The sequence below is a fragment of the Hemibagrus wyckioides genome, linkage group LG20 (assembly GCF_019097595.1).
Source record: "Hemibagrus wyckioides isolate EC202008001 linkage group LG20, SWU_Hwy_1.0, whole genome shotgun sequence".
NCBI classification, from domain to species: domain Eukaryota; kingdom Metazoa; phylum Chordata; class Actinopteri; order Siluriformes; family Bagridae; genus Hemibagrus; species Hemibagrus wyckioides.
Window position 1 is genome coordinate 19,957,341 of NC_080729.1, and position 18,517 is coordinate 19,975,857.

Consider the following 18,517-nt stretch of genomic DNA (forward strand, 5'->3'; position numbering starts at 1 on the left):
AAATATGAAATTTGAATGCTTAGAACGTTCTTCGAGAGTTTATTTGTAATATTTTAATGTAAATGTAAAAGTGTCCAGTTTTCTTACGGTGAGTATAACATTAAACAACATTCTCCTTACTTTATTTTCACCCAAAATATAGCATCCTGTGAATGTTTGTTTGTAATTTTCTAAATAATTTCTAATTTTCCTGAACATGAATTGAACGCCTATAACGTTATTTAAAGGTTCCAAAAATATTTCTTGCAACATTCTCCTAAAGTTTCACCCAAAATACACCGGTCAGCCATAACATTATAACCAGGTGCCAGGTGAAGTGAATAAGACTGAGTATCTCCTCATCATGGCACCTGTTAGTGGGTGGGATATATTAGGCAGCAAGTCAACATTTTGTCCTCAAAGTTGATGTTAGAAGCAGGAAAAATGGACAAGTGTAAGGATTTGAGCTTTGAGTTTGACCAAAAGGGCCAAATTGTGATGGCTAGACCACTGGATCAGAGCATCTCCAAAATTGCAGCTCTTGTGGGGTGTTCCCGGTCTGCAGTGGTCAGTATCTATCAAAAGTGGTCCAAGGAAGGAACAGTGATGAACCTGGCGACAGGGTCATGGGCGGTCAAGGTTCATTGATGCACGTGGGGAGCGAAGGCTGGCCCGTGTGATCCGATCCAACAGACGAGCTACTGTTGATCAAACTGCTGAAGAAGTTAATGCTGGTTCTGATAGAAAGGGGTCAGAATACACAGTGCAGGACGGGTCAGGGCTGTTTTGGCAGCAAAAAAGAGGACCAACACAATATTAGGCAGGTGGTCATAATATTATGCCTGAACAGTGTATAATTTGTTAAACGATTATTTTTAATATTCTAAAAATGTTAAAATGTCCACTTCACTTCTATTTACTATAATGTCATTTAAAGGTTACAAAAAAACATTTTCCTAACTTTATTATGACCCAAAATATAACATGCTTTAAAGGTAAATTGAACATATGGACATGGGACTCAAGGACAGCAGGAGCTCGTGGTAATGGGGTCACCTGATCCGGATACCAAACACGAACAGACGTCATAAAGTGTCGAACGCTTTGATAAGACTTACTGATATGTTTACCTTTCACATGCGGAATACAAATACGGCTACAATAGGAGCAGAAACGTCAGGTTATATTACTGCCTTTATATTCTCTTGGTATCAAGTTTCTGGAATATTTTAATCAAAAATTACATTGAAATCAAACTTTGCCAACCTGCTAAGATTACCTGAGGAGAATGAGTTAGAAGGATATAAATAGTTAAGTACAGTGGAACCTCAGCATACGAATGTCCTCCATTATGAATTTTCGCCTTGAAGAATCGAAATTTTGGGAAAAATTTGCATCGGCATACAAATTAACCGAACCCGAACCGAACCAAACAGCTAAGTCGCGCATACATCCGGGAGCCATTCAAAACTTGTTAGCATCAGTGGAAAGCCAAGCAAAGCGAGTTTACGTATTTTGTTTCAGTCAGAAAAAGCTGCTTCAACAGAGTTAACCCACGATACCAATGTCGCCTTCACGCATTCAAAAGTTAGGTGGACTCTCTAACTGTCATTCCCAAGAAAGGAGGTGTGGCCTCTCTAACTGGATGGTCTGTTCTATTTTTAGCCCAAGCTTGGTGGCATGACTTCCTGTGAGGACCGTTGACATGCAATGCTTGGCTTGGGTCAGTTCTTTGTAAGCAGCCATACAGTTTACTTACGCTTCATATTGGTCACACTGGTCATATATACACTATATTGCCAAAAGTATTCGCTCACCTGCCTTGACTCGCATATGAACTTAAGTGACATCCCATTCCTAATCCATAGGGTTCAATATGACGTCGGTCCACCCTTTGCAGCTATAACAGCTTCAACTCTTCTGGGAAGGCTGTCCACAAGGTTTAGGAATGTGTTTATGGGAATTTTTGACCATTCTTCCAGAAGCACATTTGTGAGGTCACACACTGATGTTGGACGAGAAGGCCTGGCTCTCAGTCTCCGCTCTAATTCATCCCAAAGGTGTTCTATCGGGTTGAGGTCAGGACTCTGTGCAGGCCAGTCAAGTTCATCCACACCAGACTCTGTCATCCATGTCTTTATGGACCTTGCTTTGGTCACTGGTGCACAGTCATGTTGGAAGAGGAAGGGGCCAGCTCCAAACTGTTCCCACAAAGTTGGGAGCATGGAATTGTCCAAAATGTCTTGGTATGCTGAAGCATTCAGAGTTCCTTTCACTGGAACTAAGGGGCCAAGCTCAGCTCCTGAAAGACAACCCCACACCATAATCCCCCCTCCACCAAACTTTACACTTGGCACAATGCAGTCAGACAAGTACCGTTCTCCTGGCAACCGCCAAACCCAGACTTGTCCATCAGATTGCCAGATGGAGAAGCGCGATTCGTCACTCCAGAGAACGCGTCTCCACTGCTCTAGAGTCCAGTGGCGGCGTGCTTTACACCACTGCATCCGACGCTTTGCATTGCACTTGGTGATGTATGGCTTGGATGCAGCTGCTCGGCCATGGAAACCCATTCCATGAAGCTCTCTGCGCACTGTTCTTGAGCTAATCTGAAGGCCACATGAAGTTTGGAGGTCTGTAGCGATTGACTCTGCAGAAAGTTGGCGACCTCTTCGCACTATGTGCCTCAGCATCCGCTGACCCCGCTCCGTCAGTTTACGTGGCCTACCACTTCGTGGCCGAGTTGCTGTTGTTCCCAAACACTTCCACGTTCTTATAATACAGCTGACAGTTGACTGTGGAATATTTAGGAGCGAGGAAATTTCACGACTGGATTTGTTGCACAGGTGGCATCCTATCACAGTTCCACAATTCCGCTGGAATTCACTGAGCTCCTGAGAGCGACCCATTCTTTCACAAATGTTTGTAAAAACAGTCTGCATGCCTAGGTGCTTGATTTTATACACCTGTGGCCATGGAAGTGATTGGAACACCTGATTCTGATTATTTGGATGGGTGAGCGAATACTTTTGGCAATATAGTGTATTTGGGAGCTGGAATGGATTATCTACATTTACATTATTCCTTATGAGGAAAACTTTCACCTTAAGAACTCGCCTCCAGAAAAAGGTTCCACTGCACATGCATACAGATGCACCGTATCTGGCCTGCGGTTCTAAATGAATTCTTTATTCACACCACCAGTGATTTTTCTTCCATCAGTTGGTTTGTGGCGGTTCTTCACTTTACTCTTTGCTGTGTTACGCCCACAACAGACGTGGAAGCAGGAGCGTACAGTAAAACAATTGGAACACAATATGTCTTCATTTTATGGTGTTTTATATCCCTGACGTTTGATCCAGTTCACTGCCATAAAGACATCAGGAAATTCCTGTAACTTCCCTCTTTCACAATTTCACTCTATTCCCCAGGTGTCGACTTCAATCTCAGATCATTTATTTATTTTAATCGTGGCTGAGTATCATGACTGGCCTGTCGGTGCTCAACTGCGCTTCTTTCTCCATCTTTGAAGAGCATGAAGTCAGGCAAATCTAGGAGGAGATGTGCCTGTTGTCTCAGAGAGCGCTAATTACCCTGTCTGTAACACCACGTCCCTTCCGTTCCCATCAACGCTCGCCTTTTTTAATTGGACGATCTCTGAAATTGAGGAAGCGTGATGATACGGAACTCCCGGAAGTAGAAAATATTGATTTTAAAGCGTGAGATGTACTTAGGTTGAAATTCTGCTTAATCCTGGTAAAAGCTGCTGATGCTAATGGACGCTGTGGTCAGTCATGCATTTCCATTTCACTGGAATTTGATATGGATCACCCACAAATCAGGCTTATTAACTCCCTGACACCGCTATCATCCAATTATGATTGTAATTAGAACCAAATGAAAGATTTTGATGTGTAACGTGATTCTTTAAACTTCCTGCCGATCTCATAAACATTTCAGACTCGTTCAATCAACCTGATCACATTTTCTTTCTCCGTAGACGACTTAATTAAAGTTGAAACGTTGAGACGACGTGAAACCTACACACGCCACACACACTCACACCCAGATCGCTCGCTAATTAGATTTTCCCTCTGGAGAATTTCTCTCTCTGCATTAAACCAGAAAAATCTAGCCTGTCTTTCCCGCTGCTCCACTTTTACCCCTTTTACCCGGGGCAATTATTAACAGTGATCGACATTTTACTTTTAAATATTGTCACTGAGATAAAATTTACAAGGAGGCTGAATTTATTCATTCTTGAATTCCTCGCACATAAAAACATTATGCGTCACCCAATAAAACACGTTTATAAGAAATTAATGAATGAACTCTTCGCTCCTCGCTGTTGATTATTTTCCTACAACAGAACAACATGGTGTTTAATTCCGTGCTGAAGCTGTTGTTTTCAGTAAACATAAAAGTTCTGTACGTTGTGCTGTAAAATAATAGACTAGAATGTGCCTGAAACACACAAGAGAACTCAGCATCACCGTCTTCTAGCATCTGTGTGAAAAGACCTGGTGAGCGCTCAGACTCCGCTGAGGCCAGTTATAGAAAACCAATCTGTCCTAACGATGCTGCGAAAGATGTCGAAGCTGAGATTGAAACCTGCAGCGTTTTTTCCCTCCTTCATCTCTACATCAGCACGTCTCTTTTCACCCAGGCTTCAGGGGAACGTTGGCGTATCCTACACCCCGTGTGAGGAGGAGGTGGAATGCAGTTTAGCGTTATTATTTATCTCTGTGTGAGGCATGACGCTCGCTCATACTGTCTCCTCTGTTTTTCTTTTAGCTTTACCAGAGACCCGAGACGGTTAAATAAAATGATTAAAGACGCTTCAGAGCAGTTCTTTTATTCACTTTCACTCTTTCTTCCTCAGAGCAGATCAATAATAAATGAGTTTTAATAATGCAGTGTGTGTGTGTGTGTGATTTTATTGTCTTTGTCTACTTTGATATCTGCTTTATAATTAAACATTTATGCTGGATAGATTAAATTAATATTAAATTATTTACACTTCTCTAACAGTTCCTGGAACACTGCTGAAACTCAGATGCTTTTATTCTATAAATAAACATCAACAAATATTTCATTACTCTTCATAACACAGCAAACAACAAACATTACGAAACAACTTCCTGTTTCTCGCTTACGTTACAGCAGCTATAAATGCTCCTTCCATCACTTTACTCTGTTTCTTGAACTTAACAGACAAGAAAAAACTGAAACTGGAGACTCCTTCCTTAATTGTTAAATAAACATCCTCTTTTAAAGAAAACTTCAACATACACTATATTGACAAAGGTTTTGGGATGTCTGCCTTTACATGCACATGAATGTAATATGGAGTTGTCCCGCCCTTTGCAGCTACAACAGCTTCATAATAGCTTTTTAATAGCTTGCTTTGTGCGCTGATGTGCAGTCATGTTGGAACAGGAAGGGGTCATCCCCAAACTGTTCCCACAAAGAGCATGAAATTCTCCAAAATGTCTTGATATGAAGCTGAAGCATTAAGAGTTCCTTTCACTGGAACTAAGGGGCCGAGCCCAACCCCTGAAAAACAACTCCTGAATTTGCCAATATTGTGTGTCATATAATCATTCCTGAGTAGCCTGGCGATGCTGCATGCTACGTGCAATGTAACTCGCTAAATATCATCGTTTCTGTTTATCAGGTTTTTATTGTGTAATATTAAAGTGGGCTTGTTGTCATGTGAGCTGAAATGAAATGATTGCTTTAATAAACACATTTTATTGATTTTTCACTTGTTGGAAGCAAAATATTTAACTGAACAATAATATTTACTGTTATGGAGAGAGAGAGAGAGAGAGAGAGAGAGAGAGAGAGAGCGAGAGAGAGATACACACACAATACATAACATGTTTAGATGTTTTCCTAACATTTGTGTGTGTGTGTGTGTTGTTTATTGTGTTTGTGATATCTGGACACACGTGTATGTGCTTTTATTTGTGCAACAATTCCAATAAATCACAGTAGAGAGAGAGAGAGAGAGAGAGAGAGAGAGAGTGTGTGTGTGTGTGTGTGTGTAATGAGCAGTCAGATGTATGAGTTTAGTTATTTGGTCTGACTGCGCTGCAGAATCATTAGATCACTAAAAGCTTTTGTGAGCTGCAGGTATGATGGAACATACTCTCTCTCTCTCTCTCTCTCTCTCTCTTACGCAAGTCCCCTGCTGACATTATATCTGACATCATGGCTTCATATAACCTAAATCCCCCGAATCACCTGAATCACCTGAATAACCTGAATAACCTAAATCACCTAAATCCCCCGAATCACCTGAATCATCTGAATCAGCAGAATCATCTGAAGCACCCAAATCACCTGAATCAATTACCCAACTTGCCTGAATCACCTGAATCACTTGAATCGCCCGAATAACCTGAATCAATCACCCAAATCACCTGAATCATCCAAATCACCTGAATCATCCAAATCACCTGAATCATCCAAATCACCTGAATCGGCTGAATCACAGGTTATGGACTGAGAATTATTATATATTACCTGCAGTGTGAGACCTGAAAGCATCAGTGCCTTCATAACATAACAAAATGAGACAAATCGGTGTGTAAAATCAACTATAACTATAAAGACAAACTTTAATGAGTAATGAAACCAAGCTGAAGTGTCAAAATGGAGTAACTATAAACCACTGTGAAGGGTTTTTTTCCCTTATTTTCCTCTAGGTGATTATTGCCTAAAAGTCCCGAAGTGGTTTATTCCTCTTCCTCTTATACCACAGCAATCACAATTTAATTTGTTTATAGTCAAATTTAACATTGTGGAGCATCTGTAAAATAAACAATCGCTTATGTTATAGCAGCTATACAACCTACACAGCCTTTTTTTTTAAAAAATTACAGCTACAGCTTTAACTCTGAATGTTGACACTGGAGACTCCTTCCATCCATGTTCAATACAGAAAATGTCACAATATCAATTATCGATTATTTAAAACCAGATTACATGGAACTTCTGTCATACGAGGCGTTACTATGGAAACAATAACCTATCTGCGATAAGGTACTGTCAGAGCTGCTCTTATAGACGTCCATACAACATCTCATGCACTTATTTCTACCCAGTAAAGTTGGCTGGACATCCAGGAGACCGACTTCCTACATTCTCCTTCATAAGAGCTGAGATCCGATGTGACACGAGCCAGACGGGCTTCATCTTCCAGGTAATCCGATCCTAATTTAAAAAAACAGCAGAATCTCAGAATCTTAATCTAGTCAGTTGGATCCGTTACCTAGCAACCGCCGACGCAGACACAGAGAGGTGACGTAACGGGGATGAAGAGTTTCAGTGACGACCTTCACTGCAGAAACGTGGCGGATAATTTAATTCACAATGCTGAATGCCTGCATGAATTATTGATGATGTTCATCTCCGCTGTTTATTCTTCCGTTCCTCCACAAACTCCAAAAAAAGGACATCTCATAATCTCTGTCCCTGAAGTCCACTCTCATGATTATTAATCCCTTTTCCCAGTACGCTGGTGCTCCGGTCCTCCAGCAGAACAGAACAGGACTCTAATGGGACGTTTTTAATCAGTCAAAATAAATGAACGATTTTATCGGCAGTCGACTTTTAAAAGCAGTCAGGACTTTCAGTGTGTTTTAGATGTTTTAGCATGTTTTCCCCTCTGTTACACACAGGAGAGAGAGAGAGAGAGAGAGAGAGAGAGAGAGAGAGAAAGAAAGAAAGAAAGAAAGAAAGAAAGAAAGAAAGAAAGAAAGAAAGAAAGAAAGAAAGATCCAGAGAGAAATAAAAATAAAGAAAGAAAGATCTAGAGAAAGAAAGAAAGAAAGATCCAGAGAATATATTATTATATATGTAATATTATATTATATTATATATCTATATTGAAATAAAACAGATTATAATCTCTAACACTGAAGTGCTTACAGACTTATATTTCCCTCACAGAGTTGTTGTTGTTCAGCTCGACCTGACCTCTGATAACCTTTATACACCATCATGATCCGTGTGAAAGACCCAGAGTCTCCCGATTTACTCCAAATAAATCATTATAATATTATTAAAAAACAAGGAATAATATCCATAAGGTATTTTTGCCCCCTGTTGTACAGTTACAAAAACATAACCTGTCATCTCACACACACACACACACTGTCCAGCTCTACAGGACAGAGTGGGCAGTGCTGATGGATCTCACGTGCGTAGGACGAACACCAGATGACGTCTGAGAGGTTATAGTGTGAAGTCGATACACAAACAAGTGGGCAAGTGTGAGACGCCTTGGGGGCCAATCACCACACCGCTGTGTGTGTGTGTGTGTGTGAGGTGGAATCGACTCACACAGCCAGAGTAACTGTAGGGATTTCAGGCTGTCTCTGTGAGATATGATGAATTCTTTCATTATTCTCAATTCGATTTCCTTTCCTGGCTTCATGGCCGCTGTCGTGTGCTGACCTGCGGAGCGGCTAATCTTTAATGAACCACAGTGTCCCCGTGGCATTGGGTCACAACCTTGTGTGTTTTATAAAAAAACCTCAGCGCTCTCTGGCCTCGAATTTTATCTCCGTCAAAGGAGCGACACGCCTGGTCCAGTTACGCTACAGCCTTCATCACCTTCACAAGGAAACTCCTCTCTCTACCTGCTGTATCATCACACTGGAGCGAATACTGTTCTCATGGTTTTATAGAAGTAAATATAGAGTAAGAAAGACAGAAAGAAAGAAAGATCCAGAGAGAGCGATAGAGAGAGAGAGAGAGAGAGAGAGAGAAAGAAAGAAAGAAAGAAAGAAAGAAAGAAAGAAAGAAAGAAAGAAAGAAAGAAAGAAAGAAAGAAAGAAAGATCCAGAGAGAGAGAGCGAGAGAGAGAGAGAGAGAGACAAAGAAAGAAAGAAAGAAAGAAAGAAAGAAAGAAAGAAAGAAAGAAAGAAAGAAAGAAAGAAAGAAAGACAAAAAATAACAAACAAACAAAAAATTCCAGAGAAAGAAAGAAAGAAAAAGAAAGAAAGATCCAGAGAGAGAGAGCGAGAGAGAGAGAGAGACAAAGAAAGAAAGAAAGAAAGAAAGAAAGAAAGAAAGAAAGAAAGAAAGAAAGAAAGAAAGCTGTTTGCATTTCCAGGAGGAAATTCATTCACTCCTCCACCTCGGTGCCAGATCCTAGAGTCTCTCTGCTCGGCTTCCTCACATCTCATCATGTCGAACTGCTTGAGGAGGAAAATTCTAAACAAATCCATCTGAAAAAAATATATATATTAATATGACGCAAAGCCATGGATTTATTTTAGATCGATTTCAGAACATCAGCGTTCCTCATCAGATCTGCAGAAGATGGATTATTTTGTTTTCCTCACAGAAACATGAAGTCTATAAGCAGCTTCAAGCCTTCGCCGTGTCTGAGGCTCATCTCTGCTATTAAAGCGTTATATAAGCCGCAGCTTTGTTTATGCAGATGACCCCGCTGACCCCGCAGGAGTTTCTGCATGCTCTACTCTTTGGACACTGTTTGACTTTTTCTTCATGCGTGTGATTCCGTCCTTCAGCGAGTGAGAGTCTTATAGGAGCTCAAAACTGGAGTAATGATAACTAGAATGTTACGGATGATAAATGCAGCCTGAGGAAATCGAATATAAAAAATAAATAAATAATATAATCTCTAAATATTTCATATTTAAATAAGGTTGCTCTTGGACGTGTTGGACTTGTCCGTGTTCCTGGCTAAAATAATTTCTTGTTAAACGTTGATGTACAAGAATATAATTTAACACAATATAACAATTATTTATTTATATTATAGATTAATTATTTTATTTTTTTCTGAAGAAACCTAGACACTATTTAATAAAAGGCTAATAATCAGATCAGAATGAGTGAACTGATTCATTCAAGCTGAACTGATTTCTGAAATTTGACAAATCATTTCAGCTTGAATGAATCAGTTGACTCATTTCCGGTTCATTTAAACAATTCACATGGGAAATGTCAGAAAGCGAAAATCCAGGGATTTGGATGGATGGCATTGATGATCAGAACTCTTTTTAGAGCTTTCAGGAATGCACAATGTCATGTAAAGTTTCTTTTCACGACCAGTCAGGACGGTGAGGGAGTCAGGAGGCGAGGAAGAAACACCAACATGGAGGTTTCATTCAAGTCACACAAGCAGCTAAGATTTTCTGCCTCTAAAGACAAACAACCTCCTCATCACCAGAGTTACACTATACTTTATTTCATCTGCATGACTGATCATTATAAATTTAATACATAGATACACTATGTTGCCAAAAGTTTTGGGACACCCCTCCAAATCATTGAGTTCAGGTGTTGTTTTTCAGGGGTTGGGCTCGGCCCCTTAGTTCCAGTGAAAGGAACTCTTAATGCTTCAGCTTCATACCAAGACATTTTGGACAATTTCATGCTCTTTGTGGGAACAGTTTGGGGATGACCCCTTCCTGTTCCAACATGACTGTACACCAGTGACCAAAGCAAGGTCCATAAAGACATGGATGAGTGAGTTTGGTGTGGAGGAACGTGACTGGGTGACTAAGTCCTGACCTCAACTCCATAGAACAGCTCTGGGATGAATTAGAGTGGAGACTGTGAACCAGACCTTCTCGTCCAACATCAGTGCCTGACCTGTTGTGCAGTCATGTTGGAACAGGAAGGGGTCATCCCCAAACTGTTCCCACAAAGAGCATGAAATTGTCCAAAATGTCTTGGTATGAAGCTGAAGCATTAAGAGTTCCTTTCACTGGAACTAAGGGGCCGAGCCCAACCCCTGAAAAACAACACCTGAACTCAATGATCTGAAGGGGTGTCCCAAAACTTTTGGCAATGTAGTATAGTTAGTAAGTTAGACAGATAGTTAAGTTCGCATCAGCAAAAAATGTTTCTTGAGCGAGATGTCGTCTTAGTAACAAATCCGAAAGCCTCACCGTGTTCCTTCTTTATAGCTTAATTGTTTGAAAGCAAATAGCGAGTAAATGAGATGCTCCGAGCTCAAAGGCTGCTCTGGCGTACTCCCCCGAGTCGAGACCGAAACTGATACTCCGTATATATATGACTGTAATCCATCTATAGAGCCGCACATCAGCGGTAATGACAGCAGTTTGTGTAATTGCCCACGCATCAGAGAGCAGAAATGAGACACTAGGGCTGAATTTCAGATTCCTCGGTGCCTAGGCGGTCATTTCAAGATCGTATAACATCCACTGTGCCGCTACATACAGCTCTGTTTTCGTAACAGCTCCTACCTCGCTGTCAGATTCCTCAGAGATCAGACACTCGCATAAAAGATGCTTGGATTTTAATTGTCCCGCAGATTATTGACACGGATTGGTATTATTATCCTTATTATTATTATTATTATTATTATTATTATTATTATTATTATTCTCATTAATACAGCAGGGAAGGAGGAAATGTGCAGAAGCTCTGCAGAAATCTCATCACTGCGATAATTTCATTCCTGGATTCTGTACAAGCCGTGTTAGCTATGTGCTGAATGTGCAGCACAGGAACAGATGGTACACAAGGTTTTGGAATACCTGCCTATTTATAATGTCAGGGAGGTCAAAGGGCAAGGTGTTTTCAACTCTCTGACTTTTCAACCTTTTGGACGTCACCGGCACAGGATGTAACCCGGATACAGGGTACGGTGCAGCATATCAGCCGGAGTTTTGAAATTTGCACGTCAGGTCAATATGACGTGTGATAATGGCTCGAGTGACCAAAGAAAGAAAGGAAAAAAATAAGTTAGGTTCATTGGGAGAAGTCTCCACTATTAGTAGTTGTAGTATAATACATCAGTTCTATGCAGTAAGTGGAAAATAATCAACAGCCACAATGCAAAAGTGATGATTTTCCTACACCAGCATGCGTGTTTTATTCCTCTTATACCACAGCAATTTGCCCACAATTACAATGTTTATCTACAATGTTTAACTTTTTATCCATTTATAGGAACACTTAATGTCGTGGAACGTCTCTGAAGCTTCCCTGAAGCATGTTAGTTCCTGTTCTCACTGACGTTATGGCAGCTATAAACAGTCGATCCTTCACCAATAAGAAACCACAAAAAAGTGAAAACTCCTCAATTACAAAGCGCTGACACTGGAGACTCCTTCCCTCTCACCATATCAACGATTACACACATTACTTCTCATTTGATAAGTAACACGTTTATTATTAGACTTAGAATTCTCCTAGTTGTGACTATAGAAATGAACGATAGTGTATTCGAGCAAATGCATGACTACAAACTTACTCACAGAGCAGCTGTTAAAGAAATGAACACCTTCTGACCAATCAGAATTCAGAATTCAGCAGCGCTGCGGTGTGTATGGAACCATCAATGTATTAGTATTAAAAATATCTTCGAAAAACGGGGATTAAATAAAACCTGAACCTCGCTCTTCTTCAGCCTCCTGGATTAGGATTAAACCTGCACTATAACTTTCGGCCTGTTTAAAAGAATCAATCGAATCTATTGACATCCTTTAAAGGTCAGTTCGGCTTGCTCTAAAGGGTTTTGAAATAGTCTTAAACCACAAACCTTCTTTATCTGCTTTCAGATAAAGAGTGAGCATTTTTTCCCCATACAGTACTGAACATTAAGTACCCTTACACACGCATAAACATCTTCAGCTCATGATATACCTCTCCCTTCATTATTTCAGCACAGAGGATCCCTGTACTAGTTTGTTTAATGAAATGTTACAGATAGAGCTGAATTCCTGATGAGCACTTGATTTATTACTCATGTGTCTGGTTGATGTAACGCTGTGTAGCTCTGCTAATTTCTTCTTAATCACATTTAAACTACTCGCATACAAACGTTATTATTCTAGCTGTGCCAGAAAATACACTTATCTCTCTTACAGGAGGAGAAATAATATTGACTGAAAAATTCTCAGCGTTCAATTAAGGCAATATTTAGGTAACAATCTTTCGGTCCAAACTTTTAATTTAATAATGTAGCTAATAATTGAGAGATTATATCAAGCAGATTGTATCAAGTAGATTTGCTTATGTGGTTTCTGACTCATTAAGTGATTAAGACACTTTTACACAGATGAGGCATAACATTATGACCACCTGCCTAATATTGTGTTGGTCCCCTTTTGCTGCCCAAACAGTCCTGACCCGTCCTGCACTGTGTATTCTGACACCTTTATATCAGAACCAGCATTAACTTCTTCAGCAATCTGAGCAACAGTAGCTCGTCTATTGGATCAGACCAAAAGGGCCAGCCTTTGCTCCCCACGTGCATCAATGAGCCTCGACCCTGTCTCTGGTTCACCACTGTTCCTTCTTTGGAGCACTTTTGATAGATACTGACCACTGCAGACCGGGAACACCCCACAAGGGCTGCAGTTTTGGAGATGCTTTGATCCAGTGGTCTAGCCTTCACAATTTGGCCCTTTTGGTCAAACTCACTCAAACTCGCTCAAATCCTTGCGCTTGTCCATTTTCCTGCTGTCTATTTCCTGTTGTCCATTTTTCCTGCTTCTAACACTTTGAGGACCAAGTCTTCACTTGCTGCCTAATATATCCCACCCACTAACAGGTGACATGACAGGTGTTATGGCTGATCAATGTGTATACAAATGGGCCAAATAAAAAAAATCTCTAAAATAAGGACTTTTTTTCTTCTACTCTAGCCTCAGAGTCAGATTGGAGGTGTGGCCTAAAGTTTGAAGGTGGAGTTGCAAAAAATAAGTGACAAATAAATAAATAAAATAAAATAAAATAAAATGAAAAATATCAATAAATAAATAAATAAATAAAACAAACAAATAAATACAATAATATTTGTATAATATCTAATAAAAATACATTTAGATCTCTCTATCTATCTATCTATCTATCTATCTATCTATTAAATTAACAAAATGCATTTTGGAAGAAAACAAGAAATGTAATAAAATGCCCAAGCATACAGTAAACACAAAAAGTGTACACACTTACTGATTTTTATATATGTTCATAATAATATATTTTTAAAATTAAGTTTTCATGTTTTTAATGTTTAAAAAGTGCAGTACTGTTTCTGCTTTTTCTGTGTTTTATGATTTTTTAGTGCACTGTTGTAAAAGCACTTGACTTCCGTTTATAAAGTGGTGTCCAGATAGATAGATAGATAGATAGATAGATAGATAGATAGATAGATATTTCTTCATTAAGTTTGGATGAGAAAAGCCCACCTGCAGTCGGTGACGTGTAAGTGTACATGATGTGATGACATCAGAGTTGTATTGTGGAGGTGGAGACCGTGTTGGAGTTTATATCCACCTGCAGCTCAGCTCTGTCCAGTCTGACGGGAATGTGAACCCTGGACACGGTCATGCGCTGTCCCTGGGTCACTTGTGCAGGTTTTATTTTAGAACAACCTCAGTTTTAAACATGACAGACTCGGTGCTGAGCGCGCACGCAAACGCGTCGGCGGTATTCCTGACCCCTGCGACGGCGCCCCCGACGCCTACGACGACGACGCGCGTTTTGCGCTTGGACTCTCGTTCGCTGGTCATCTCGGCCACCATGTTTGCAGTAGGAGTGCTCGGTAACCTGGTGGCCGTGGCGGTGTTGTGCGTCTCCAAGAGGGAGCAAAAGGAGACGACGTTTTACACGCTGGTGTGCGGAATGGCGGTGACGGACCTCCTGGGGACATGCTTCACGAGCCCTGTGGTGATCGCCACGTACGTGGCGGGTCGGTGGCCCGGCGGCGCGCCGCTCTGCCACTTCTTCTCCTTCTCCATGCTGTTTTTCGGCTCGGCAGGGATGTCCATCTTGTGCGCAATGGCCGTGGAGCGCTACCTCGCGATCAGTCACGCGTTTTTCTACTCACAGCACGTGGACCGTGCGGTGGGGCGACTCGCATTGCTCGCGGTCTACGTGGTGAACGGGGTGCTGTGTGCGATGCCCAGTTTCGGCTTCGGCCGGCACGCCAAGCACTTCCCGGGAACGTGGTGCTTCCTGGACTGGCGCGCGTTGGACACGCGGGGAGCCGCGTACTCGTTCCTGTACGGAGGCTTCGTGCTGCTGCTGATCGCCGTCACGGTGCTGTGTAACTGCGCTGTGTGCCGCTCGCTGGTCAGTATGAGCAAGAAGACGCGCGTCGTCGCCGCAACGGCCAGAGCCGAGGCGCACACCGGACACCCGGGATCCAGACGCGCCTTCCGCAAACTGCCCGCGGTCGCCTCGGCAGCGGAGATCCAGATGTTCTGGCTTCTGATTTTCATGACCATCGTCTTCCTGATCTGCTCCATCCCTCTGGTGGTGAGCATCCAAAAAAAACAAATACATAGTCTGACATTCCCTACTCTTCATGTCTATTATCAAGAATAGCTGATAATAAATAATAGAGTGCACTCTCAGTAATAAATATTACTGCTGTGGTATGTTTTGTCTTTTGTTTTGTCTTTCACGTGAAAATGTGAATGTAGTGTAGTTTAAATAATCATTTAATTGATTATACTCTAATATAGGCTAATTAGTAATTAGCATTACTAATTAAAGCCCCATCACGTGCACCTTTCCAGGTAAAAGATGCTCATTAAAAGTGCTAAAGATGCGCACAAAGTGGAACCAGCTCTAAAAGTAGAGTTTTGGTGCATCATTGTCTGAAAGGACTCCCTCAGGATTTTACAACATTTTGTTTTTAAAATGTCTAAAGTTTCTTTGCATTTAAGCCATTATTGCCAGAAATTCATTTACCAGGACTAAAAACCTGGTGTCGATAAAAATGTTTGTAGCATTAACAAATCAATAACTGGACCAGGAGAAATCCTTTCCTTAGTATAGTGGATATATTAATAATAACACATAAAAGTATTTTCATTAAATCTTAATACAATTTGGACTTAACTTTCCAGTTAAAGTCACTTCTCTCAAACTCTACTGAGTCTAGCTAGCTAGTTTGTGTAGCTAGCTTGTTAACTACATAGGCTAGCTGTAGCGACAAAGAACAGGACTTTACAGAGGAAGGCTAGTTTAGCACAGTTTAGCATTTAGCATGTCATTTGAAAGTTATAATAAAGCTACCTCTAAATGCAAAACTTTCCTATTAATAAGAAAATTTGGACAGTTTTCTTTAAAAAGTCAGTGAAGGCTAAACCGTCAAGCTAACACCTAAAGTTTAAAAGTAAATATTGTTAAAGGTGGTTATCGTGGCTAGCTACCAAATCTACATTAATTTTTATTTTGGTGATATTCGTGTATCTGTAAATATCTCTGAGAGTTTTGGTGAATCAGCGATGATGATGATGATGAAGCAGCACAATATTCAGTCAGGAATTCAACTAGCATGTTGCTAATAATCCAGATGTCTAAAGTGATTTGAAAAAGACAGTCTTTTCCATTTTCTAAAGTTACTTCTTTAATGACCATGACTTTTTTTGACCATGTGGTGTGTCCTCCACAGGTTCGTATCTTTGTCAATCAGCTCTACGGCCCTGCGTACATCGCTGCGGGTGTACAGCCTGACTATAGTAGTGATCTTCTTGCCATCCGGTTTGCGTCCTTCAACCCAATCCTGGACCCGTGGGTGTACATCCTGTGCAGGAAGAACTTGTTTAGCAAATGTTGCGAATGGATCAAGCGCACCATGGACCTGAGCCGAGAGAGTCCTGCCCGTAAATCAGGCTGGGTCCTGGGGCAGGTCTCGCCTCCGTCCCTCGTTCACAGCAACGCCACCAGTTATGCTTCGCTGCGTGCAACCTCGTGCAGAAACACTGTGGGAAAACTGGGCACCATCGATGCGAAATCCTACGTGGACTTGAGCGTGCGACAAGCGTGGGACCTGGACACGGCGCTGGACGACTTTCATCCGTTCAGCGTGCAGCAGAGCCCGGTTCTGGGCTCAGAAAGTGAAACGGCATCCGGGTGTGAAATGATGATTGGAAAGACACCCGGATGCGTCCAGGTGACTCCGGCGTCCTGCTCAAAAGTGCATGAACATAAAGCCGTGATTGTCACGTGTACCTTCAGCACACCGAGTTCCTGTCTGTCAGAGAAGTGCTGAGGAACATCACACACGGTGATCTAAAAAGTGCATTTTATTACAGTAATTATTACTTATTACTGTAATTTACTGGAACTGGTGATTATCTTTCAGTGCACAAAACTAAATTTACACTGGAGAAATGTTTTTTTTGTTGTTAATTGTTCTTTATAATTATGAAATTTTAAGTTCTATCAGTTCTGGACACTCTAATGTCATGTTCATTGCTAGTGATTGCATTGATATTAACATCCCAAGTTGGAAGATGGTGCTAACCAGTACACTAGGATGTATAAAGTATATGGAAACTCGCAAGACGCTGACCGTACCCCATGACAAGGAAACAACCTTGTGTCTGTTCAGGTGTGCTGACATTTTGTTGGAACAAACAAATCATGTGACCAAACCACAATACTTTTCTGCATAAAGTTGTGACCTTGATACCAACACACACACACACACACACACAAGCAACATTTAACATTTCTTAAACAATCTTTAGTCTTTCGTTCCCATTAACAAGTGTCTTAAATACCTCTTTTAAAAAAGTACCTGAGTGATTTATAACATATAAATTATATAAAAGTCAGGAGTTGAAAGATAAGCCACGCCCACTTCTGAGAACTGACGCACTCTACTTTAACATCACCTGGAGACACATTAATGACTGAACAAGAAAATTTCCTCAGAGGGACTGGGGTTAGAAGATCAGTCCTCAACTTCAGCATCAAGTTAATTAGCACGAAGTAAAATAAATTAATAAATAAATGAACTAATTGAAATGAAATGCAAATTGAATAGCATACATAATCGATTGCTCTGGCAATTCACAATTTTATATTCTCACACACACACACATCACTTCTCTCTTATGGGTCTTATGGCATTAAAATTCCGATGGTTATAAGTTTTTTTTTAATGGCATGATTCTAAACGTACACAGAACCTGAGCTGTGTGAATGCAGGGTAACTACTTCCTGTTTACAACCCCTTCCCTCACCCTCCATGTATATAAGAATCTCCTAATGTTCTTTAAAAAAACTATTTCACTGTCTAATTTTTAACAAAAAATGAAATCATCTTGTTTGAAATGTCCTGAAAAATGGAACCCTCTGAGTTTTCCAGCCTTAATGTTCTTATCTTACCCTCACTGTCACGCGATCACGTTCTTACTGTGCACACAACTCTTATACATGTGAATTCTGTGAATTAACATAATTTTGATATATAAAACGATCCATTTTTAGAGATCGAACAAATATCCGTGCCGGTAGACATTTCAGCGTCTGCTGTTTTTTCATAATGTGAATGTATAAAGGTTTATTTATGGACGTGTTGCTATGTTGCAGTATCGTGTTGGATTTGCATGACTTTAATGACTTGTAAAACTGTGAACGCTGTATTCTTGGAAATAAAAGTGCTTGGAATATTCTTTTAAAAGTTCTCATCTTGGAATTTCATTAACCTCCGTGTTAATTAAGTCACAGTTCTAGTCTAACGGCCAGCAGGGGGCAGTAACAGCACAGGAACCCAGCA

General features: G+C 40.7%; 1 protein-coding gene across 1 annotated transcript; it reads left to right on the forward strand.

The window, feature by feature from the left end:
- Nucleotides 1–4,568: 4,568 nt before the first annotated feature.
- On the forward strand, nucleotides 4,569–18,395 carry ptger4c (prostaglandin E receptor 4 (subtype EP4) c). Its single transcript, XM_058418320.1, is given in 4 exon segments — nucleotides 4,569–4,691; nucleotides 14,231–14,275; nucleotides 14,278–15,258; nucleotides 16,403–18,395. Coding segments are annotated over 4 exon segments (1,749 nt in total). The 3' UTR covers nucleotides 17,003–18,395.
- The last annotated feature ends 122 nt before the right edge of the window (nucleotides 18,396–18,517 follow it).